This window comes from Xenopus laevis, chromosome 5S (assembly GCF_017654675.1).
Source record: "Xenopus laevis strain J_2021 chromosome 5S, Xenopus_laevis_v10.1, whole genome shotgun sequence".
Classification (NCBI taxonomy): Eukaryota; Metazoa; Chordata; class Amphibia; order Anura; family Pipidae; genus Xenopus; species Xenopus laevis.
The window spans coordinates 133973567-133999857 of record NC_054380.1 but is presented as its reverse complement, the minus strand read 5'-3'; the positions used below and the strand labels follow the sequence as shown (position 1 = coordinate 133999857).

At 40.4% G+C, this 26291-nt stretch overlaps 1 protein-coding gene across 4 annotated transcripts in view; it reads left to right on the top strand.

The window, feature by feature from the left end:
• The window catches only part of cd2ap.S (CD2-associated protein S homeolog), a 76138-nt gene extending 50059 nt beyond the window's left edge, over window positions 1–26079 (top strand). For all 4 annotated transcript variants that reach the window (XM_018265990.2, XM_041565083.1, XM_018265991.2 and 1 more), the window contains 13 exons: window positions 2330–2541; window positions 3849–3936; window positions 6412–6506; window positions 6645–6743; window positions 11591–11627; window positions 15118–15183; window positions 16640–16799; window positions 17663–18057; window positions 22346–22461; window positions 22550–22636; window positions 23591–23796; window positions 24714–24777; window positions 25727–26079. In XM_018265990.2, coding sequence (XP_018121479.1) covers window positions 2330–2541; window positions 3849–3936; window positions 6412–6506; window positions 6645–6743; window positions 11591–11627; window positions 15118–15183; window positions 16640–16799; window positions 17663–18057; window positions 22346–22461; window positions 22550–22636; window positions 23591–23796; window positions 24714–24777; window positions 25727–25768 — 1667 coding nt within the window. In that variant the 3' untranslated portion in view covers window positions 25769–26079. The remainder of the gene's footprint in view (window positions 1–2329; window positions 2542–3848; window positions 3937–6411; window positions 6507–6644; window positions 6744–11590; window positions 11628–15117; window positions 15184–16639; window positions 16800–17662; window positions 18058–22345; window positions 22462–22549; window positions 22637–23590; window positions 23797–24713; window positions 24778–25726) is intronic.
• The last annotated feature ends 212 nt before the right edge of the window (window positions 26080–26291 follow it).

Sequence of the window (26291 nt, the reverse complement as noted above, 5' to 3'; positions counted from 1 at the left end):
CAAAGTGCCGTCATCACATGTGCCAGGGTCTGCGAGCTGCAAGACTTCATAGCCTTGGGCAAATATTTGTACTGTGAGACTCATAAAATACACCCGGAAAATGTCGTTAATCAATTACCAGATCACTAATTAACTTTTCAGGGTTTCAGTGTTACAAACACTGCTCTTGTAGATAAAATTATATACACTTTCCCAATATTCCGAGATGTAACCATGGTTACCTATATTTACATTTTTTTCCTAGAATAGACTGTAAGGCTCGGGCACACAGGACTGGTGCTTTTATGCTGAACTGTGTCTCACCAGCAGGGCCCCTCGACAAAATACGGGGCCTAAAACTGAGGATTAAATAAAGTAATGTTTAAAAATGTGTTATGCCACATCCCATGGCCCCTTTTCCTTAAAGACCAGACATGTCAGTAAGATTTCTACAGCAATGCCTAATAAGCATTGCATTAACCCCAAACATGCCAAAAAGACCTCTGCAGAAAATGGATCATGAGCATTGCATTAACCCCAAACATGCCAAAAAGACTACTACAGAACATGGATGAGCATTGCATTAACCCCAAACATGCCAAAAAGACCTCTGCAGAAAATGGATAATGAGCATTGCATTAACCCCAAACATGCCAAAAAGGCCACTGCAGATAATGGATAATGAGCATTGCATTAACCCCAAACATGCCAAAAAGACCACTGCAGAACATGGATAATGAGCATTGCATTAACCACAAACATGCCAAAAAGACTGCTGCAGAAAATGGATACTGAGCATTGCATTAACCATGCCAGGTATGCCAACAAGATTACTGCATAATATGGGTAATGAGTACCACATGATTCCTAAACATGTCAGTAAGGCCATTCTTGCAGATTGTAACAATTTTGTTACACACTCTTCATGCTGTTTCAAGAAAGGTCCCCAGACCGAAAGAAAGTTTTGGGCGACAGACTTCGGTCATGCAGAGCCATCTAAAACTTGGGTCTTAAGGTGACTGCTTTAAAGCCTTAGCCAGCACAAGCCATCTTGTACTGGCTATTGAGAATGACACTTTCATTATTTTATGGCACTTAAAGGAGAAAGAAAGGCTAACATTAAGTAAGCTTTATTAGAAATGTCTATTATAAATACTCCAGTAAAACCTCAAAGTAATGCTGCTCTGAGTCCTCTGTCAAAAGAAACAGCACATTTCTTTCCTTCTATTGTGTACTCATGGGCCTCTGTATCAGACTTCCTGTTTTCAGCTTAAACCTCCAGGGCTAGGGCTTGGGCATGCTCAGTTTGTTCCTCTCCCCCTCCCTCCTGTAATCTGAGCCCAGAGCTATGAGTGAGTAGGGAGAGACTCGGGCAGGAAGTGATGTCACAGCAAGCTAATATGGCAGCTGCTGTCCTAAACAAACAGAAAATGGAAAAAATATTCTGCAGACTAAATATAGTCTTATAGCTTGCACTATTGTGGTTATTATATTGGCAATAAACTGCTTCAATAGCTTTCCTTCTCCTTTAAAGCAATACGCTAACCACAGTCTGCAGCAGGTAGAGGCAATGTGTAGCTTCTGTACTTGCCTGTATGCACAGCTGCATGTTAGCAAGGTAATGGCATAGTTAGCAATAGGCTACATGCTAAAGACAGCAGTGAAAGGGCCCTTACTGAATAAAGCTAAGGTTCTTCTGTGCCTACTTTTATTTGTGAATGGTTGAATAAAAATACTAATTATAATAATAACCTTTCCAGTATTCAAGAATTAAATGCCTTCAGGTCTTCAGGGTAGTGGCTTGCAGGGAAGTTTGTCACATGTGATAAAAATGCACGACTGCAGGCGACAGATCTCCCAAAAATGCTTTTCCATTGACAATAATTGAAATCACTGATGGCAAAACCAACATTACATTGTTCTTCCGAAGATGCTTGACGTTGCATCGGGGGGAAACTTGGCGACTGCGCAATGTGTAGGTTTTACATCCGGTGATTTCAGTTATTGCAAATGAAGAAGCAATTTTGCAAGGTTTGTTGCCTACAGTCATGCATTTTTATAAAGGGCAACAAATCTCCCTTTCAGCCACTGCCCTTAAAGGGGTTGTTTTTCTGATATTGAAGTCTAGCATTTCGTTTTCACCTTCTAAAGCAGGTCTGGGGAGGGGGGGTCGACGACCCTGTAACTGATCTAAATTGATACATTTAATTAATACATTTGTTAACTTGAGTTAGAGCCCTGCGCAGAACCAGTTTGTTAAACCCGACCCGGACCCGCATACTACTAACCCACTTGGTTAACGTTTTGTCAATGGACAAGAGAGAGTAACTGCAAACTTTTCCTCCTGCAGAGCCATCTGTCACAACTCCTATAGCAACTCATATAGCAACACCAGCCTCGCCTGTACTGTCCTCAGTGAATGGACCCGATGCCTCCCCATTAGCCACAGCTCAGCCAAAGAAGGTCATGGGTGTTGGCTTTGGGGACATTTTCAAAGAAGGGTCTGTGAAACTCAAGACTAGAATACCAGCGCCAGAGCCAGAAGTGAAAAAGCCAGAAAAGGTAATACCTTCCACTTTCCTTGTAATAAACAGCAGCGCTGCCTTCATTTTTGGCATGACAAGGTATATCATTAGAACTAACACTTCGTTGGTCTTGTCCAGTGTAACAATTAGGAAGAAAGTGTTCCACATTGATGCTGGTCTAAATAGGGGAGTCATGGACATATCCTTCCAAACACAATGCTTTTAAAGGAAAACTATACCCCCCAAACAATGTAGGTCTCTATAGAAAAATATTGCATAAAACAGCTCATATGTAAAACCCTGCTTCATGTAAATAAACCATTTTAATAATAATATACTTTTCTAGTAGTATGTGCCATTGGGTAATCATAAATAGAAAATTGCCATTTTAAAAAATAAGGGCCGCCCCCTGGGATCGTAGGATTCACTGTACTCACAAACAAACCAAACAAACCATACATATTAGGTCACATGAGCCAATTAACAGACAGAGTTCTATCTTTTGCTTCCACACTTCTTCCTGTTACAGTTAGAGCTGCAGTATTTCTGGTCAGGTGATCTCTTCCTGTTACAGTTAGAGCTGCAGTATTTCTGGTCAGGTGATCTCTGAGGCAGCACACAGACCATCACGAAATGGTGGCTCAAGGCAAGAGATGTAAAAGGGCAATATTTACTTAAATATATATTCCAGTTTGGTAAGATTCTTTAATATGCCACTTAATATGATATAAACTATCTGTTGCTTAAGTGTTCATTTTGAGGGTATAGTTTTCCTTTAAGGTGGCCATAGACGCACCGATAATATCGTACTTAACAAATTTTTGTACGATATTCTGGTATGAACTGACTGATATTGGCAGAAGAATTGGATATCGATTGACACATTCAGGCCCGGACTGGCAATATGTGGGTTCTGGCATATGCTAGAGGGGCTGCTATAAGTTGCCATAGAAAGTCAGTATTTAGTGGGCTGGTGGGGGCTGTTTGGGGCTCTGTGTACCTGAAATGCCAGGGCCTATTTTTATTCTCAGTCCAGACCTGGGCACATTGATTATGCTTGCCGGAAAATTTGAAGGCACCCGAACATCGGCCATTGTTAGTGCTGAATCTTCAGATACAGGTAGAATTTTATTGTTTCTCTCTGTATATCTGACGATTCAGCTTTTCACTTGTGTTTTGAAACTAACGATCTTTCTTGGAAACATCTTTTCCAGGAAAGATTGTATTTGTAACGTCTATGGCCACCTTTAAAGTATCTTTCTCATTCTGATTGCTGTAATTGTTATCAGAAAGAAGGTAGCAAGCGCGCTATGTAATGTTTTCTTCTATTTTCTCTTTTACCAGCCATCGCCAGTTCAGCCATCAAGTAGCAAGGTTCTGCGGTCAACAAGCTCTGATGCTTCAAGAACGGAGACAGACAGCAAACCCAAAGGTGCATAGTTTATTTATAAGCTCAGATTGACTGGAGTCTGCCTGCTGTAGGTCACTGCATGTCGGCACTCTGTAAGTTACTGGCTCTTATACCTAAGGTCTCTGCAGTGAGAGGGAAATGGCTTATTGACGTCCCCGCATACAGATATGCACATACACGTTTGGGAATGCATATTTGTTTTGAATCAAGTTATGCTTATTAGTATAAGTGGCCCGTTACAGTGTGTGATTAATAGAAAGAGACCCCCACTGTTGGACATGTGCTCATTAAGAACTGCCAATAAGAACACGTGTGTAATGTATATTCTTCCGTACACTACATGGGTGGGGCTTAGTGGGGGCAGAAGCAGGGCAGGCAGGAATTAGGGACAGGGCAGGCAGGAATTAGGGACAGGGCTAGCAGGAGTTGGGGTCAGGGCTGGCAGCCGGTCGGGTCAGGGCAGGCAGGCGTTGGGGTCAGGACAGGTAGGAGGTATGGCCCCAAACTGCTGAAAGGAATGAAAGCTGGATGAGACTATCATTTTTTTTAAAGCGGATGTAAAGTCAAAAAATTGTATTCCTTTAAAGCAGTGGTCCCCAACCTTTTTTGGCCCCGGTGTAGAGCCAAGTACTTGCAAGTACTGGGGGAGGGGGGTCGAATTGTGTACCCTTTTGAGAAAAATCTTCAAAAATTCCTCAACCTGCCCATCTCCCCTCCTCTGAGTTCAGGGAAGCAGTGTGTGGAGTTGTTTGTCACAGAGATTATTTAGACAGGAGCAAACAGATAAATGAAACTGTTATCCCGCTTTGCTGCCCTTTCCAACTCGAAGTAGTGCTTATCATTTTGAACCAGTAACACTACATTTTTTATTCCAAAATTCGTTAGTATAGAACGAAAAATAAACACCAAGGCAAATAAAACTTTTAGATTGCAAAGCCTTTATTAAGAGATAACTTACCAAAACTCCACTTCCTGTCCTTTTCTAAAACGTCGAAAGGGCGACCATCCATGCAGCGTTGTTCAACTTCTCCTCCCTGGCTATTCTAGTGACAGTATGTGAAGGAGGCAGAGGTCCGCTCTGCAGCGCTTCCTCTATTCCCAGCAGTCGGACTTTGACTCCAGCCTTTCCTTCTCCGACGAGGAAGAAGAAGAAGAAGAGGAGGAGGGCAGCCTCTGCCTCTCCAGCGGCAAGTGCTGTCTGCAGAATGGTAGTAGTAGTAGGCGGCAGGCACACCGATCTGCTGAAGAATATCCCCAGGACTACGTGCACAAGTGCATGGATCATTTGCAAGTGAAGACGAACCAGTGCTACGTGGAGGAGCTGCGCAAACTCAAGGCTTTCCACGCGGCTAAGTGCACTCTCCAAGTGCACAGTTCCTGCAAACCTTGGCTTTGCGTTCCGCTCCGCCTTTGAGCCGGGAGTGCTACCGGCTCGTTTTTATTTTTACTAAATACACTGGCCACTGCTACCCGCAATCGTAGCGCATCGACGGTTCAGTGCTCCCACCTCATCCATGGATTCTGCAGCAACCGGAGTCTAAAATCGCCGCCTTCTTCTGCAGCAGCTGGTACTGCCAGCCCCAGGCACACTCAGATGGGCACATCGACGGGGAACAAGTGGTTCGTCCATGCGCTTGTGCACTGTAGTCCTGGGGATATTCTTCAGCAGATCGATGCGCCTGCCGCCTACTACTACTACCATTCTGCAGACAGCACTTGTCGCTGGAGAGGCAGAGGCTGCCCTCCTCCTCTTCTTCTTCTTCCTCGTCGGAGGAGGAAAGGCTGGAGTCAAAGTCGAATAGAGGAAGCGCTGCAGAGCGGACCTCTGCCTCCTTCACATACTGTCACTAGAATAGCCAGGGAGGAGAAGTTGAACACCGCTGCATGGATGGTCGCCCTTTCGCCGTTTTAGAAGAGGAGTTATCTCATAATAAAGGCTTTGCAATTTAAAAGTTTTATTTGCCTTGGTGTTTATTTTTCGTTCTATACTAACGAATTTTGGAAAAAAAAAATGTAGTGTTACTGGTCCTTTAAAGAGATACTGACACCTAAAATTAAACTTTGGAACTACTAGTAACTTTGGTACTAACGAATTTTGGAAAAAAAAAATTTAGTGTTACTGGTCCTTTAAGCAGCCATCAGCCAGCCGGGCTGAGGAATTCAAGCATGCTGAAGTCTATGCTAGTGGAGAGAAGCAGGAGCGATGAAGTTCACTGTTTTTATGAAAACTACACATATTTTTTAATTAAAGCACCTTGAAGATATGTAGTGGTCCTGTTAAAGTAATTTTACTTTTTATGACCTTACTTCCCCTTTAATCGAAAGTATCGTGTATCTCTGTGCAAGTATGTGTGTGATAGTTCAGATGGTGAGTTGCACTGTTTTCACGTAGCCCAACTGAATGAGCTTATGTCGAAAAGGATATTTTCCTTTTAATACTCAGTGATGTGTGCTGAGATAGTAGTGTAACCATGTGTTTTCTTCTCTTTCTCATAGCTAAGGAGATGTGCAGAGCCCTGTTTAACTATGAATCTGTGAACGAGGATGAACTTTCTTTTAAGGAAGGGGATATTATTTGCCTCACTAGTAAAGTAAGTATTCTAATAAATCAAAGATCCTTTAATCCAGTCCACTCTATGTAGAAATAGATGGATATATATAGAGAGACATACGACTACTCGTTTCTTTGCTAATGGTATGTAACAGAGCTGACAATCTTATTATTGCAGGATACTGGTGACCCAGGCTGGTGGAAAGGAGAACTGAATGGTAAGGAAGGCGTTTTCCCCGACAACTTTGTTGCTCTAATACAAGAGTCCGAAAAAGAGGTACGTATAAGAGGCAGCTATTACTGCCTGAGTTGGACACTTGCTTGTAGTCTAATGCTGCCCATACAAGTTTAGATGTGATCAATTCACCAGGTTACTATATGAGCACAGCTTTGAGCAGAATTCATCACCAAGAGCCTTTGTGCCTATATACGATTTTAGGGCCAGATTTCTCATAATGTGACATTTGGACTCACCACAGAAAAACTCACCCATGTTCCATTCATTCTTATGGGATTTATAAAAGTATATTTATCAAATACAATTATAAAAATCCCATAGGAATGAATGGAACATGGGTGAGGTTTTTCTGTGGTGAGTCCAAATGTCACATTTTGATAAATGTACCCCTTACTGTAAGTGCAGGGATGCTGCCCCCCCCCCCACAGGCATTTGGGGAAGGATTTATAGATATTTAACTTGAGCCAACATGGCAGCTGTAATGTTTTAGTCTTAAATAAACAGTAACATGAAAAATAACGTTTTTTCAAGTAATTAAAATATAATGTAGTGTTGTGCTGCACTTGTACAACTGGTGTGTTTGTTTCAGAACCTCTACTATAGTTTATATAAACAAGCTGCTGTGTAGCCATGGGGGCAGCCATTCAAGCACAGGATACATAGTAGATAATAGATAAGTACTACTATAGTTTATATAAACAAGCTGCTGTGTAGCCATGGGGGCAGCCATTCAAGCACAGGATACACAGTAGATAACAGATAAGTACTACTATAGTTTATATAAACAAGCTGCTGTGTAGCCATGGGGGCAGCCATTCAAGCACAGGATACACAGTAGATAACAGATAAGTACTTCTATAGTTTATATAAACAAGCTGCTGTGTAGCCATGGGGGCAGTCATTCAAGCACAGGATACACAGTAGATAACAGATAAGTACTACTATAGTTTATATAAACAAGCTGCTGTGTAGCCATGGGGGCAGCCATTCAAGCACAGGATACACAGTAAATAACATATATGTACTACTATAGTTTATATAAACAAGCTGCTGTGTAGCCATGGGGGCAGCCATTCAAGCACAGGATACACAGTAGATAACAGATAAGTACTACTATAGTTTATATAAACAAGCTGCTGTGTAGCCATGGGGGCAGCCATTCAAGCACAGGATACACAGTAAATAACATATATGTACTACTATAGTTTATATAAACAAGCTGCTGTGTAGCCATGGGGGCAGCCATTCAAGCACAGGATACACAGTAGATAACAGATAAGTACTACTATAGTTTATATAAACAAGCTGCTGTGTAGCCATGGGGGCAGCCATTCAAGCACAGGATACACAGTAGATGACAGATAAGTACTACTATAGTTTATATAAACAAGCTGCTGTGTAGCCACGGGGGCAGTCATGCAAGCACAGGATACACAGTAGATAACAGATAAGTACTACTATAGTTTATATAAATAAGCTGCTGTGTAGCCATGGGGGCAGTCATTCAAGCACAGGATAAACAGTAGATAACAGATAAGTACTACTATAGTTTATATAAACAAGCTGCTGTGTAGCCATGGGGGCAGACATTCAAGCACAGGATGATGTAGAGAGGGATATTCTGAGACAATTGGTTTTCATTTTTTATTTGTGGATTTTGAGTTATTTAGCTTTTTATTCAACAGCTCTCCTGTTCGCAATTTCTGCAGTCTGGTTGCTAGAGTCCACATTACCCTAGCAACCATGCACTGATTTGAATAAGAAACTGGAATATAAATAGGAGAGGCCCGAATAGATGAGTAACAAAAAGTAGCTAATCAATACATTTGTAGCGTTACAGAGCGTTTACTTTTTAGATTGGGTGAGTGACCCTCATTTGAAAGCTGGAAAAAGTCAGAAGAAAAAGGCAAATAATTAAAAAACTATAAGAGATAAATAATGAAGACCAATTGAAAAGTTGCTTAGAATTGGCCACTTTATAACATACTGAAATGTAACTTAAAGGTGAACCACCCCTTCAAGAAAAAACTCAATGTCTAAAACTCGAACAAACTCAGAAACTCGAATCAAATTCGACTAAACTCGAATCGAGTTTTTTCACCGCAAAAAACTCGAATGTCAGGAAGGCTGTTAACATTTTCAAATGGGTCACTGGACCTCTGCCATTGACTTGTACATGATCTCGGCATGAAATGCTATCGAATTTGGCTTGTTCCCAGAGTCAAGGTATGATACATCTCGAATTCGAGTTTGGATATTCCCAACTCGAATTTGACTAAAAATCCAACTCGAAAATTCTAATTTGAATTTAAAATTCGAACCTTAATAAATCTGCCCCTAGGTGTGTGTAATTTGTCACAATGCAAGACTAATTAGCAGTTAATTAAGCTTTATATTTCATGGCAGCTCTAAAACCAGTGCATTACAAATCAAAACCCTTTAGCATCAATTTCTACAACAAAAGTTCATTTTCTGCAATGTTTTCGGTCAACGTCTAAGCTTAGGCCATCATAAGATCTAAGACGGGGAGCTGTTGTGGGCAACCAAAGGCCTGTTTCATTGCTGTGATATGGCTGCTGAACCCCTGGTTCAATTTACAGGTATGGGATCCGTTATCCGGAAACCCGTTATCCAGAAAGCTTCGAATTACGGAAAGGCCATCTCCCATAGACTCCATTTTATCCAAATAATCCAAATTTTTAAAAATGATTTCCTTTTTCTGTGTAATAATAAAACAGTAGCTTGTACTTGATCCCAACTAAGATATAATTAATCCTTATTGGAGGCAAAACCAGCCTATTGGCTTTATTTAATGTTTACATGATTTTCTAGTAGACTTAAGGTATGAAGATCCAAACTACGGAAAGATCTGTTTTCCAGAAAACCCCCGGTCCCGAGTATTCTGGATAACAGGTCCCATAACTGTATAAAATATGAATGCACCGAATCCAGGATTCGGATCGGGATTTGGCCAGGATTCGCCTTTTTCAGCAGGATCCTTCTACCAAACCCAATCCAAATTTGCATAAGCAAATTAGGGATGGGGAGGGAAATGACTTTTTGTCACAAAACAAGGAAGTAAAAAATGGTTTCCCCTTTTTTGCATATGCAAATTAGGACTCGGTTCGCTATGGTATTCGGCCGATTCTTTCGCAAAGGATTCGGAGGTTCGGCCAAATCTAAAATAGTAGATTCGGTGCATCCCTAGTATAAAATACAGCATCTCTAGACTTAGACATTTTCAGGGTACATACAGTGGTGTGAAAAACTATTTGCCCCCTTCCTGATTTCTTATTCTTTTGCATGTTTGTCACACAAAATGTTTCTGATCATCAAACACATTTAACTATTAGTCAAAGATAACACAAGTAAACACAAAATGCAGTTTTTAAATGAGGGTTTTTACTATTTAGGGAGAAAAGAAATCCAAACCTGTGTGAAAAAGTAATTGCCCCCTGAACCTAATAACTGGTTGGGCCACCCTTAGCAGCAATAACTGCAATCAAGCGTTTGCGATAACTTGTAACGAGTCTTTTACAGCGCTCTGGAGGAATTTTGGCCCACTCATCTTTGCAGAATTGTTGTAATTCAGCTTTATTTGAGGGTTTTCTAGCATGAACCGCCTTTTTAAGTTCATGCCACAACATCTCAATAGGATTCAGGTCAGGACTTTGACTAGGCCACTCCAAAGTCTTCATTTTGTTTTTCTTCAGCCATTCAGAGGTGGATTTGCTGGTGTGTTTTGGGTCATTGTCCTGCTGCAGCACCCAAGATCGCTTCAGCTTGAGTTGACGAACAGATGGCCGGACATTCTCCTTCAGGATTTTTTGGTAGACAGTAGAATTCATGGTTCCATCTATCACAGCAAGTCTTCCAGGTCCTGAAGCAACAAAACAACCCCAGACCATCACACTACCACCACCATATTTTACTGTTGGTATGATGTTCTTTTTCTGAAATGCTGTGTTACTTTTACGCCAGATGTAACGGGACGCGCACCTTCCAAAAAGTTCAACTTTTGTCTCGTCGGTCCGCAAGGTATTTTCCCAAAAGTCTTGGCAATCATTGAGATGTTTTTTAGCAAAATTGAGATGAGCCTTAATGTTCTTTTTGCTTAAAAGTGGTTTGCGCCTTGGAAATGTGCCATGCAGGCCGTTTTTGCCCAGTCTCTTTCTTATGGTGGAGTCGTGAACACTGACCTTAATTGAGGCAAGTGAGGCCTGCAGTTCTTTAGATGTTGTCCTGGGGTCTTTTGTGGCCTCTCGGATGAGTTGTCTCTGCGCTCTTGGGGTAATTTAGGTCGGCCGGCCACTCCTGGGAAGGTTCACCACTGTTCCATGTTTTTGCCATTTGTGAATAATGGCTCTCACTGTGGTTCGCTGGAGTCCCAAAGCTTTAGAAATGGCTTTATAACCTTTGAAATTGAAATCAGGTGTGATAAACCACAGTTGTTATTTTTTAACAAGGGGGGCAATCACTTTTTCACACAGGCCCATGTAGATTTGGAGTTTTTTTTCTCCCTTAATAACGTAAACCTTCATTTAAAAACTGCATTTTGTGTTCAATTATGTTATCTTTGACTAATAGTTAACGGTTTTTGATGAGCAGAAACATTTAAGTGTGACAAACATGCAAAAGAATAAGAAATCAGGAAGGGGGCAAATCGTTTTTCACACCACTGTATGTCCATATGTCACTGGCTGTTGCTGAACTACATTTCCCAACATTACCAGTTTGCTAAATTACAGCTATGGCTAATGACATTTATGCATTTGGCCCAAATGTACAACATGCTGAGACAGTATGGTTGGCTTCTTTTGTTATTGCACGTCTATTTTGCCCTGTTTTATGCTTGAGCCTAGTTGTATTATTTTATCTCTTTACAGAAGCCGAGGAAACCTCCGCCTCCCATTAAAAGCCCAGGTATGTGGTTCATCAATACGTTACAGCTCAAAACCATGGGAATTAGCCGTTTGAAAAACTGTATCCCTTTGCTGCGCTCTGACTTTCACATGAAATATTTCCTTGATTAATTTTGTCTCATGACGAGGATATATTTAGTTGCCTTAAGTAAATCAGTAACTGCCTGTAAAACAAAAAGTCTATGTTCCATATTCATTTCATCATCTGCAATCGATTGCGGTAATGAAGGGCACATAGCTGTTGCATTTTTACAGTACGGCTGATCCACAGGGAGGGAGCATTCTTGGCCTCTTCTTATTAAAGGGATTCTTCCATGATTTTTATGGTGTAGTTTTTATCTCTAAATGACTCTTACACTGCAAATAATTCACTCTACAATATAAAATTTCATTCCTGAACCAACAAGTGTATTTTTTAGTTGTAATATTGGTGTGTAGGTGCATCTCAGGTCATTTTGCCTGGTCATGTGATTTCAGAAAGAGCCAGCACTTTAGGATGGAACTGCTTTCTGACAGGCTGTTGTTTCTCCTACTCAATGTAACTGAATGTGTCTCAGTGAGACCTGGATTTTACTACTGAGTGTTGTTCTTAGATCTACCAGGCAGCTGTTATCTTGTTTTAGGGAGCTGCTATCTGGTTACCTTCCCATTGTTCTGTTGTTAGGCTGCTGAGGGGGAGGGAAGAGAGGGGGTGATATCACTCCAACTTGCCGTACAGCAGTAAAGAGTGACTGAAGTTTATCAGAGCACAAGTCACATGACTGGGGGCAGCTGGGAAACTGTCAATATGTCTAGCCCCATTTCAGATTTCAAAATTAAATATAAAAAAATCTGTTTGAAACAGATTTCAGTGCAGAAATCTGCTAGAGCAGCACTATTAACTGATGCGTTTTGAAAAAAACATGTTTTCCCATGACAGTATTCCTTTAAATCTGCCTTATCTAGCAGTCAGCTATTGGGCACTAAGCAGTATTGACAGAAGGTGTTACTGTCTGTTGCTTAAAATCACCTTCATGTAAACTGCTAATGTGCCAGTCGTAACAGCGAAGTTACATGTAAGTATTTGTCTGTTTTTTGACTTGAGATACAGGATTATTTTCAGGCACAATATTTCTCATCTCTCTAATATAATATAATATAATATAATAATGCTGCTGTTACTTGATCCCGGAATTTCATTGACTAAAGAAGTATGATGGCAAGCAATCCCATCCTATAAAACACAGTTTATAAACTGTCATGAGATTCTAGTTTGCAAGGCCCTTAGAAATGTCAGCCACAGAAGAGATACTGAAACTGACAGTTTGCTGATGGAACAGGCAGAAAAATTGTTTCAGGAAAATGATTTATGAACATCTAAATATTTCCTATAGCCTGGGGGCACTTTGGTCCTTTGATGCCTGAGACTGCACCCCTCCATGATCCCTCGTGGGTCTTTGTTATGAGGGGCAGCTGTTTGGTGCCTTTGGTTTCATCTGAGGCTAGGTTAGATCTTCACAACAGAAACCTTAAAGGAAAACTATACCCCCAAAATGAATACTTAAAGGGTAAGTAAACCTTTAAAATAAGTGAATGTAAAATTAACGAGGAGGCTATTCTAAGCACTTTTGTAATATACATTCATTATTTATTTTGTTTTAATTCCAAGATATTAAGGGATACATGTACTGTTAATATGAATGAATTTTGTTACAACAGCACCACCTGCTGGTCATTTTCCCACCAGTCTGACCAGCAAGTAGTCAAGGAAGTTGTCAGGAGAAAGAAAGAGGCTGCTCTGATGTTCTTCTGCTTAGGAAAGGTTTGAGAAAGGTTTCTAATTATTTTCCTAAGCAGAAGAACATCAGAGCAGCCTCTTTCTTTCTCCTGACAACTTCCTTGACTACTTGCTGGTCAGACTGGTGGGAAAATGACCAGCAGGGGGAGCTGTTGTAACAAAATTCATTCATATTAACAGTACATGTATCCCTTAATATCTTGGAATTAAAAATAAATACTGAATGTAGATGACAAAAGTGCTTAGAATAGCCCCCTCATCAATTTTACATTCACTTATTTTAAAGGTTTACTTATCCTTTAAGCAACAGATAGTTTACATCATATTAAGTGGCAAATATATATTCCAGTTTGGAAAGATTATTTAATATAAGTAAATATTGCCCTTTTACATCTCTTACCTTGAACCCCCATTTTGTGATGGTCTGTGTGCTGCCTCAGAGATCACCTGACCAGAAATACTTCAACTGTAACAGGAAGAAGTGTTGAAGCAAAAGACACAACTCTGACTGTTAATTGGCTCATGTGACCAAGTATAGTTTGTTTGTGTGCACAGTAAATCGTACGATCCTAGAGGGTGGCCCTTATTTTTTAAAATTACAATTTTTTATTTATGATTACCCAATGGCACATACTATTAGAAAAGTATATTCCCGTATATACTCGAGTATAAGCCGAGTTTTTCAGCCCCCAAAATATGCTGAAAAACTCTACCTCGGCTTATACTCGGGTCAAGCGCAAAAACGGTCGCAGGCATCTAAGAATAGTCGCCGGCGCCTAAGAATAGTCGCCGGCATCCAAGAATAGTCACCCACGTCCAAGAATAGTCTCCAAGAATATTCGCCGGCATCCAAGAATGGTCGCCGGCATCCAAAAACGAGATGCCAGCGCCTCCAATGGGAGCAGAAACCCTCAATTTTTTGATTGAAACTTACCAGAAGCTGCTGCATTTCTCACCCTAGGCTTATACTCGAGTCAATAAGCTTTCCCAGTTTCTGGAAGTAAAATTAGGTACCTCGGCTTATACTCGGGATGGCTTATTCTCGAGTATATACGGTATTATGAAAATGGTTTATTTACATGAAGCAGGGTTTTACATATGAGCTGTTTTATGCAATATCTTTCTATAGAGACCTATATTGTTTGGGGGGTATAGTTTTCCTTTAAGTAGCGGGCAGGCACCACTCCGCAACACCAAAAGTCAATCAGTCAGTAGAATCCAGGAGCCCAAATTTTTTGAAGTAGTACAAAAAAGTCTTTATTTCCATTTATGTATTAAGGATAAAAGTCTGATGCATTTTGTGTCCCCCAAGGACACTTAATCATAGGCTAGGTGAGATCTCCTCTGCATCAGCCTGTGATTATTTACACGTATACATTAAGGGCAGAGACACACGCTGCGATTCGGGGAGGTTAGTCGCACGGCGACAAATCTCCTCTTCTTTAGGGCGACTAATCTCCCCAAACTGCTAGCGAGATGGCACTCGGAGCGCTTTGTTTTCCGAAATCACTAGGAAACTTTGGGTGACTTCGGAAAACGAAGCGCTCCGAGTGCCATCTCGCCGGCGTGGAGGCAGGTTGGGGAGATTAATCGCCCCGAAGAAGAGGAGATTTGTCGCCATGAGACTAATCTCCCCGAATCGCAGTGTGTGTCTCTGCCCCAAAAGGTTCATGGTATAAGTGTTGCAACTGAATTGATTGTCCTCCTTCTACAGCAGCACCAAAGCCAGAACTTCGCATCGGAGAGAGAAAATTAACTCCAGCAAAAACAGAAGAGAAAGGTAAGGGGTGCCTCGGGTAGAACCCACTCATTTTGAACATTTCATATTCTGTGCTTGGTCTAATGAAGGGATTCCATTCTCTTCCAACCCACATTCTTTTCTCTCCTTCTCTGGGACTTCGGTAGTCTAGAACAAGCCTAAAGGTGGCCAGAGACGTTACGATAGTGAAAAGCTTTTAAAAATCTTAAGACCAAGCTTATCCTGAAACGATTGTTTAAATGTAAGATTTGTCCATCAACTAAAAAGACCATTTCAAGCGATATCGTCTAGTTGAAGCCAGGAAAACTGTGGGTAGCTGCCTGCTTGGCAAACATTTGCAAAATGGATACATTTCACTGTGACAAATGAATATTTTCTAACCTTACGGATTGATTTTTTTTTAGCCAATATGGGACGAAAAATTGTCAGATGCACGATAATATGACCGATTCGTCGGATCTTGATAAAATTGGTCGTTAGAGAGAGGAAAATCTTAACGTCTATGGCCACCTTTAAGCCAGTGGCATATGGTAAAATTCGTTGTCCACGGTTAAAGTTGGCCATAGATTTTTAAAAGATCTTTTCATTATCGTGAGACCACGATTATCTTAAAACAATCGTTTAAATGTACGATTTGTCCATCAACTAAAAAGACCATTTAGAGCGATATTGCCAGGAAAACTGCGGGTAGTTGCCTGCTTGGACCTGCACACATAGATAGATTGCACTGGGGCCGATAACAATTTTTTGACCTGGCCGATCAATTTTCTGACAGATGTCGGATGAAAAATGTAAGATGTACAATCGTTCGATTTCCACTAACCTCACAATAATTTGACGGATTAGTCGGATTGCATTTAAATCGATCGTTAACCGAAAGATCTTTGCATCTATGGGGACCTTTAATCTGTGCTACTGCGGGGGAGAATCTCCTAAAAATTACTTACCGTAAAGAAAAATGTTCCCGTAATTAAAGGAGAACTAAAGCTTAACTAAAGAAGTAGGTAGAAATGTTGTACATTATGTTTTGTGCTTCTGTACCAGCCTAAGGCAACCACAGCCCTTTAGCAGTAAAGATCTGTGACTCCAAAGATGCCCCAGTATCTCCCCATCTTCTTTTCTGCTGATTCACTGCACATGCTCTGTGCTGCTGTCACTTACTAAGCTTAGGGACCCACCTACAATATACACTTTTATACCAGATCTCATTTAAAAACGGAGAGAAAGACACCGGTTATATAATACAAAATCAGTCCTTTCCATCACAACAAGAGCATTGATTACAAGATCAGGGGAAACAAATCTAATTTCAGGGCTGTTGCAGAACAATATAGAGTTGAGGGTTTGCCAAGGAGCAGTTTATTGAGCTCGGAAGACATTGCAGCTCCTAATTCATTCTGATTCTCAATATTTAATGCACGTGCTCTTTATGGTTTATAATAGAACATCTGCTTGATTTTTTTTTTTTTTTTTAAAGATGAAAAGCCAATGTTGGACCTTAAACCTCCCAAACCTGCAGCTCCTCAGGTACCACCAAAGAAACCAAGTTTTGCAAGCAAGAGTAATAGTCTCCTGAAACCAGCAGTGATCCCTCCCAAGCGTCCAGAAAAGCCGGCCTTTGCGTCGCCAACCTCCAAGTAAGTCCTCTAAATTGCTTCCTAAAGCTTCTATATTATTGCCAAATTCCAGCACATCCCAGTTTTTTTGCTCACATAGGTGTTTTGGTACATATTTTAAAAAATGTCGACATTTTATAAGTATGCCATCCAGCCGCTGCTTTAATAAATATAAATATTGCAAAAAGAGTTCTTCCAGTTTAAAGGGGAACTATCTAAAAAATTAAAATTGAATATAAGCTTCAACAAATAACTGATTCCAGTACAAACAAAATGTAACAAAATAACTGCCTTTTGCACAAATTCTGCATGTAGAGAGACAGGATGTCTGGTAGAGTCCTGCGCAGAACAAATTTGTTGAACCCGACCCGCAAACCGCAGTGGACCCACAACCAGCATACTTGCCCGATTGGACCCGCTACCCAACCCGCAAGTACCTTATCCGCAACCTGATCCGTGACCCCCTGACCATCAAGAAACAGGAAGTTCTGTCATTGTAAACTGGAAGTGACATTATTACAAGTAGGCGTGGTCAGAAAGAAACTGCTGCATGAAGACAGAATGAAGAGAAACATGCTGAGAGAGGGATAGTAAATATAAACTTGATTATTTCAGAAATAATACAGAATATTTAATTGATTGTATCTGGAAACTTTCTTATTTCAGTATGCTGGAGCTTGTATTAAATTTTCATGATAGTTCCCCTTCAAAGGGGAACTTACGAAAATAAACACGTCATACATCAGTATGATGTAGCTTATATTAAATTTTCATTTTCTCGATATTTCCCTTTCTAAGTTTAGAAACCTGTATTTAGTAAGATCTACTAAACATTATAGTGGAAGTGAAGCTGGATTTTTCATATTTTGCTTGTTCTGTTTCAGGCCTAATGGAGATTTACTGTTTAGTCGCCCCAAGCCAGAATCAGAAACTCTCAATAAGGCAAAGACAGAGCTGGACCAGCAGGTTCTAAGTCGACCAAAATCAGCAGAAGCAGAACCACATAATAAAGCAAAAACAGACCTTGAACAGATTCTAAGCCGACCAAAATCAGAAGTGGAACCGCACAGTAAAACAAAAACTGATCTGGAACAGATTCTGAACAGGCCAAAGTCAGAGGCAGAACCTCTTAGTAAAACAAAGATGGATCTAGAACAGATCCTGAGCCAACCAAAATCGAACGGGGAACATCATAACAAAACAAAGATGGACCTGGAACATATTCTGAGCCGGCCGAAGACAATTGAAGTAGAGCCAGCGGCTAAAAGCCCCAGAGACGGTAAGTAAATATTGTACAGGTATGAGATCCGTTATCCGGAAACCCGTTATCCAGAAAGCTCCAAATTACGGAATGTCTCTTAATAGACTCCATTTTATCTAAATAATTAAAATTTTTAAAAAGTATTTCCCTTTTCTCTGTAATAATAAAACAGTAGCTTGTACTTGATCCCAACTAAGATATAATTAATCCTTATTGGAAGCAAAACCAGCCTATTGGGTTTATTTAATGTTTATCTGATTTTTTAGTAATATGAAGATCTAAATTACGAAAAGATCCATTATCCGGAAAACCCCAAGTCTTGAGCATTCTGGATGACAGGTCCCATACTTGTTTGTATCTTGTTTCATTTAAAACACTGACGGATGGTTATCTGCTAGGAAGACACGTCTTATCCTCTTATTGCTCACAGTTTCCTCATTAGGCAAAGAAAACATAAATATTGGCCTCAGTTACAGTTTAGAGCGATGCGTATCCTTAGTAACCAATGGCTTTTTTATTATTGCTAATGCCATTGACAGATAATTGCTAAACTCCTGTAAATATATTAAAAATACCTTAAAGTTATATTTTTATGGGAGCTTGGCTTAAAGGGATCCTGTCATCGGAAAACATGTTTTTTTCAAAACGCATCAGTTAATAGGGCTACTCCAGCAGAATTCTGCACTGAAATCCATTTCTCAAAAGAGCAAACAGATTTTTTTATATTCAATTTTGAAATCTGACATGGGCCTAGACATTTTGTCAACTTCCCAGCTGCCCCAGGTCATGTGACTTGTGCCTGCACTTTAGGAGAGAAATGCTTTCTGGCAGGCTGCTGTTTTTCCTTCTCAATGTAACAATGTGTCTCAGTGAGACATGGGTTTTTACTATTGAATGTTGTTCTTATATCTACCAGGCAGCTGTTATCTTGTGTTAGGGAGCTGTTATCTGTTTACCTTCCATTGTTCTTTTGTTTGGCTGCTGGGGGGGGGGGGGGTGATATCACTCCAACTTGCAGTACAGCAGTAAAGAGTGATTGAAGTTTATCAGAGCACAAGTCACATGACTGGGGGCAGCTGGGAAACTGACAATATGTCTAGTCCCATGTCAGATTTCAAAATTGAATATAAAAAAATCTGTTTGCTCTTTTGAGAAATGGATTTCAGTGCAGAATTCTGCTGGAGACGCACTATTAACCGATTCATTTTGAAAAAAAAAAAAAATTTTCCAATGACAGTATCCCTTTAATATGCACTTTTTTTTTTTTGCATGAAAATGCACCTGTATTGTATAGATTCTTAGAGGGTTCCTTGTGTGTAAGCCAGGGGGAGTTACATTTCCCATTAATAATATTGGACGTATAGGGAGGGTCCCTTTGGTTAGCAACACCTCTAATGTGTTAAGAGGGAGGAGCCATAGGTCAACAGAGTGCTGAGATCACATCTCTTCAGCTGCAGTAGCCGAATCTCTAGCCATTTGCTTCCCTTCTCTCATACATTCTCACGTTTCTTTTAAATGCTGAAAATAACCCGATACCCCAAAGTAAAATGGCGGCTGCCAGTGTTATTCCTACTAACATGTTTCTGCTGTGCATGCCCAGGCTTTCTGTTCCTCTGACAAATGTTTCTTTTTTTCCTGCTTTGCAAAGTAATTTTTGTTTTAAAATCTCTTTTCTAGACATCCTTCTCCTTGACTTTTCTTTCCAGATTTTGTTTCCTATCCTGTTTGCCATGTTTCCCTTCTTGCGTGTCGGGAACTTACCCTACCCTACTCCATTTTGGTAAGATCATATTCTCTCGCAGAAATCCTGCTGAAAATCATGATGAATACGGTACAAACGGTTACTAGCCCTTTAAAGGGGTGTGTCTTCTGCCTCTATCCTTCTGCCCAATGTAATATTCCTTGTATGTCATTTTAGGGGGCTCATGTGATCCCTGGAGTGGGTGTGAGTGGGGTGTATCCTGCAGTTATATTCAGCTCTAGCTCTTAAAGGATAAGTAAAGATTAAAAATAAGTGAATTAAAATTGATGAGGAGGCTACTCGGAAGCACTTTTGCCATGTACATGCATTATTTACTTTATATTATTCCAAGATATTAAGGGATACATGTACTGTAGTGATGTGCGGGTTGGCTTTTCTCCGCCCTCCCTCTACCGCTCCTGCCCGCAACTTCCTGGTTCCTTTTATAGACCTGTGCCGCCCACCGATTACGTCACAAAAAGGGGCGGGCGATAAGGCGCCAGTCTATAAAAAAAGGAAGCCGGCAGACCGGCAGTGCAAAGTGGCGGCCGGGGAGAGCAGGAAGAAGAGCTCAACCCGGACCCACCAGCAACCGGAGGTGCGAGGTCGGCCCGAACCCGCCCAGGTAAACATGGGAGTCCCGCGGGTGTCGTGCCGGCACGCACATCACTTATGTACTGTTCATATGAATGAATTGTGTTACAACAGCGCCACCTGCTGGTCAGTTTCCCACCAGTCTGACCACCAAGTAGTCAAGGAAGTTGTCAGGGGAAAGAAAGAGGCTGCCTTGTTCTTCTGCTTAGGAAAGATTTGAGAAAGGTTTCTAATTTTTTTTCCTAAGCACAAAATGTAAAAACTTGTTGGGGATCACTGGACTAGTCAATAAAATGCTTACAACATGCATACCAATTATTGGCTGGAGAGCAGATAGATGGCAAGCAATGTGTTGGAGAGGGAACCAAGGGGTTGGTAAGGAACATGTGTCTGACATGCCACTGTTTGGGGATCAATGGCCTATTGTATTGGTTGAGGTTCCTTTCTATGGGCAGTAGTGCTCAACATATTTGCTTGTACTACTACCAATAAGCAGAGAATGATAGACATTGTAATATAGTAAGTTACAGTAAGTTTAAAAAAACACGTCCATCAAGTTCAACCTTTTAAGTCTGTATATAACCTGCCTAACTGCCAGTTGATCCAGAGGAAGGCAAAAAAAAAAAGACATTTAAAGAATCTCTAATTTGGGGGAGCCCTTACTGACTCCAGAGTGGCAATCGGACCAGTCCCTGCATCAACTTCTACTATGAGCTATTTTCCGTAGAAAACCGTACATTTGAAGATAATGTCGTAAAAGCCTAATGATGATAAACTTGCACCCATAGAACGCTAAATAGAAATGGAGGCTCACAATATTATTCATGCTTTTGGAGATGTGTCATTAGTTGAATTGGGTCCCAGTTGTCTTGTGTTTCCCAGCAGTTCAGGTGGTTTCCTTACCCCAAGGCACATTTCAATGAGAAGTTGCTATTGTCTGGAAATAGGTGTGGAAACATCGGAAACCACTTTGTGGGTCCTAAGCGCACCCACAAAGTTAGACTCTGATTAAAAATGTGTGTTCCTGCTGGAAAATCCAATACAAATCTCTACACAGTCACCGACTGCTCTACAGGGAAACAAACAAAGCTGCTTGAGTTCTGCATGGCTGGGAAGTAAGGCGGGGGCTCCCCCTGCTGTTCATAAGTATGATTGTTTCCCTGCAGAGCAGTTAAGGACCGTCTGACAATTCCTATCCACAGCAGTAAATGAAGGGAGAATTTCACTGTATACAGTCAGGTTTATTATAAAAACGGTACACATTTTCTACTTAGAAAATATTGGAGATAGGTTTCTTTTTCATTAAAGAAAGTAAAAATGGATTTTATTTTTTTGCTTTTACATGCCCTTTCTACTAGAAAATCATGTAAACATTAAATAAACCCAATAGGCTGGTTTTGCTTCCAATAAGGATTAATTATATCTTAGTTGGGATCAACTACAAGTTGCTGTTTTATTATTACTACAGAGAAAAAGGAAAATATTTTTTAAAATTTGGATTATATGGATAAAATGGAGCCTATGGCAGACGGCCTTTCCGTAATTGGAGCTTTCTGGATAACGGGTTTCAGGATAATGGATCCCATACCTGTACTCTTTATATGCTGTCACAATACATAATATGGATTACAATATGGTTATTTAGCTTTTGATTCAGCAGCTCTCCAGTTTGTAATTTTAGCAATTTGGTTGCTAGGGTCCAAATTACCCTAGCAACCATGCATTGATTTAAATGGGAGACTGGAATATGAATACGAAAGGGTCTGAATAGAAAGATTAGTATTAAGTAACAATACAGGTATGGGATTTGTTTTCCAGAAACCCGTTATCCAGAAAGCTCTGAATTATGGAAATAATCCCAGGATTGGCTATTGGGGAGTTGTAACTGTAACAGGATTGGGTATTGGGGGACTCGGCTTGATATGTACTGTACAAGATTAATGCAATTCTTGCACTTTTGTGTTTCTCTAGAGGTGGACTTTTTTGGTGATGTGATTCCTACCTCAAACCATTTATCTCACCCAACTGTGAACAGACCAAAGATGCAAGGGAAGAGGCTACCCGGTCGCTTTAATGGTCCCATTACTGTAAGTTACTATTTTAATCTTACTATTTTAATAACAAGTTTATTGTTGTTTATTAACATGTTTAACTCTTGTGTGTTTTCCCTCATAGGAAAGCAAAGATTTAACAGATTCTGTCAAAGTGCTTAAAGAAGAGGAGGATGAAAGTGCCAAAGTAAAGACACCTGAAGTCAAAAAGGTATGGAAATAAATGATTGTACCTGTAACTTGCCTGCGTTTGTATGTGGGTGTACATATGTTATATTGTTTCCTTGTTTATTATAAAGATATCAGACTGAGTTATACAGGGAACTCTGAGTATCATGTATTATAAGGGATAATGTACCCCCTACTGTAAATGATAAGGATATTAGAAGTCACTGAGGGGTTGTTCTGTGACCATATAAAGGCACAAGGCTGCAGGCTGAGTTATACAGGGAACTCTGAGTATCACTCATGTATTATAAGGGATAATGTACCCCCTACTGTAAATAAGGATATTAGAAGTCACTGAGGGGTTGTTCTGTGACCATATAAAGGCACAAGGCTGCAGGCTGAGTTATACAGGGAACTCTGAGTATCACTCATGTATTATAAGGGATAATGTACCCCCTACTGTAAATGATAAGGATATTAGAAGTCACTGAGGGGTTGTTCTGTGACCATATAAAGGCACAAGGCTGCAGGCTGAGTTATACAGGGAACTTTGAGTATCACTCATGTATTATAAGGGATAATGTACCCCCTACTGTAAATGATAAGGATATTAGAAGTCACTGAGGGGTTGTTCTGTGACCATATAAAGGCACAAGGCTGCAGGCTGAGTTATACAGGGAACTCTGAGTATCACTCATGTATTATAAGGGATAATGTCTCCCCTTCTGTAAGCTATAAACCAGAATTAATCCAAAACTGTAGCATGTAACTTTAACCTTTTGTTTGCTGGTGTCTTGTGACCTTCACCCTGTGTTGCCAGTAAACACACGGTTTTACATAAACCAAAGGGCAACCCAGAAATATATCCTCTATGCCAGGAGAAAACATGGCAAAACATTAAAAGAAATGTAAATTGCAAAGATGTTCAAACGAGCAGCTTAAGCGGCGTTTCCTTTCCCTTTAACTTTTTTTTTTGTATACACTTTATTCCTCCCAGCCATTGGCTCCCAGCACTGGTACATCTACACCCCCAGCTTTACTCTCAAAACCTGCCCCCAGTCCTCCTGTTCCGTTACCCGCTGAGGTGAAAGTGAAATCAGAAGTGACTGACAGTAAGAAGAGTGAAAAGAGCCAAATGGACGATCTCAAAGCCCAAATTAGTGAACTCCTTAGCATTGTGGATGCCGTTAGAAAAGAACATAGGTAAGTGTATGGTCAGATTAGTGAGGGGCATTTAAGAGACACGATGGGGTCACTTTAAGGTGGTTTCAAAGACAAAAAAAATGCAGGACCCAAAGTTTTCCCGGAATTAGCCGTAAGAAACATAATGATTCCTGCCAGCACGCCTTTCCCTTGTATCAGTTTGCCAAGAAACATTTAGGGGGTTATTTATCAAGGTCCTGAATTTATCTCAGAATTTCTAATACCCAACCTAGAGCAAATCCGAATTCCCGAACCGACCTTATTTATGAAGAAAAAAGCCCGAAAAAATAGGGTCGGCCAAAACTCCGAAAACCTCTGAGCTTTCCGTGAAAACTCTGAATTGTTCTGAGTTTTCCGCAAAAACTATGATTTTTTCGTAATTTTCAGTTTTTTGCTCCTTATCCCCAAAACATTGGATATCGCTACGGACATCAGCGAGGACACTGGGACCTTGCCCATTGAGTTGTATAGGACTTCAAGATCTTTTAGATGCCGGGGATTCGAATTCTGAGTTTTTAGACCATCGGACTTTAATAAATCTCGAATAATTTTTTTTTTTGCTCCAAAAACTACGAATTATTTAAGGTTCTGATATTCAGAGCTTGATAAATAATAGGGATGCACCGAATCCAGGATTCAAGCCTTTTTCAGCAGGATTCGGCTATATCCTTCTGCCCGGCCGAACCAAATCCTAATTTGCATATGCAAATTATGGGCGGAGAGGGGATTTACGTCACTGTTTGTCACAAAACACGGAAGCAAAACATTTTCCCCATCCCTAATTTGCATATGCAAATTCAGATTCGGTTCGGTATTCGGCCAAATCTTTGGCGAAGAATTCAGGGGTTTGGCCAAATCCAAAATAGTGAATTCAGTGCATTCCCAATAAATAACCCCCTTATTATCTATCATTCCAGGAAAGAGCTGGATCACCTAAAGAAAGAGTTAGAAGAGGAACGGTTGTTACGGACCAATTTAGAGGTAAGACCTTTTTTCATCAAAGGAGAACTAAAGCTTAACTAACGAAGTAGCTAGAAAGTTGTACACAATGTTTTGTGCTTCTGTACCAGCCCAAGGCAATCACAGCCCTTTAGCAGTAAAGATCTGATCTCCAAAGATGCCCCAGATAACAGATAAGTACTACTATAGTCATGGGGCAGCCATTCAAGCACAAGATACACAGTAGATAACAGATAAGTACTACTATAGTTTATATAAAGAAGCTGCTGTGTAGCCATGGGGGCAGCCATTCAAGCACAGGATACACAGTAGATAACAGATAAGTACTACTATAGTTTATATAAATAAGCTGCTGTGTAGCCATGGGGGCAGCCATTCAAGCACAGGATACACAGTAGATAACAGATAAGTACTACTATAGTTTATATAAAGAAGCTGCTGTGTAGCCATGGGGGCAGCCATTCAATCACAAGATACACAGTAGATAACATATAAGTACTACTATAGTTTATATAAACAAGCTGCTGTGTAGCCATGGGGGCAGCCATTCAAGCACAGGATACACAGTAGATAACAGATAAGTACTATTATAGTTTATATAAACAAGCTGCTGTGTAGCCATGGGGGCAGCCATTCAAGCACAGGATACACAGTAGATAACAGATAAGTACTACTATAGTTTATATAAACAAGCTGCTGTGTAGCCATGGTGGAAATTGAAAAAAGTCTATATGGTACAGCTTTAATAGTGGATAACAGAAAACACCATTATGTACTACAGAGCTTATCTGATGTGTAATCTGAGCCTTTTGTCCTTTGAATGGCTACACAGCAACTTATTTATATAAAACTATAGTAGTGTTTCTGAAGCAAACACAGCATTTATACCAGCGCAGGGCAACACTACATTATATTATATATACATTGTATTACTTTAAAACACTTAACACTTTTTTCTTTCTCTCGGTAGACCGAGGTTGACAAGCTGAAGAAGGCGGTCCCGTTAACATGAGGAGCCAATCGTTTTTATGCCACCGATATTGATTAAAGTCCGTGTCAGACACTTAACGTTGTCTCCTCTTTTCCTCGAGTTCACGGAATCAACAAACACTCTGGCACTTTCCTTGGTTGGAATTAAAGAGGCCGGATCTTCCTACTGTGCTGGAGCCGAGGCCTCGTACAACGGTTTTGCTTCAAGATACTACTGAGTTTATGTACAAAGCGGAGATTCTGTACGAATTTTATCAAATACTTGTCTTTTTTTTTTCCTTTTTAAATGCTTTCAATACAGTGATATATAAATATATATAAATATCTTTAGAACTAATCTGTAATATAGTCTAACGGGGGGGATCCAATAGCCTTAGATGAATAACCACTCCTCCCATGTTTTGTATATTTTAGACTCATCCAGGTTTACACACTGCTGTGCCTGTCTGTGCTCCAAGTATTAATTAAAGGAGCTGTGTATAATTTCTCCCTGTTAATACGGTGCCGAGAAGGTGCTCCACCTGTGCATATTGTTATTTTTTGCT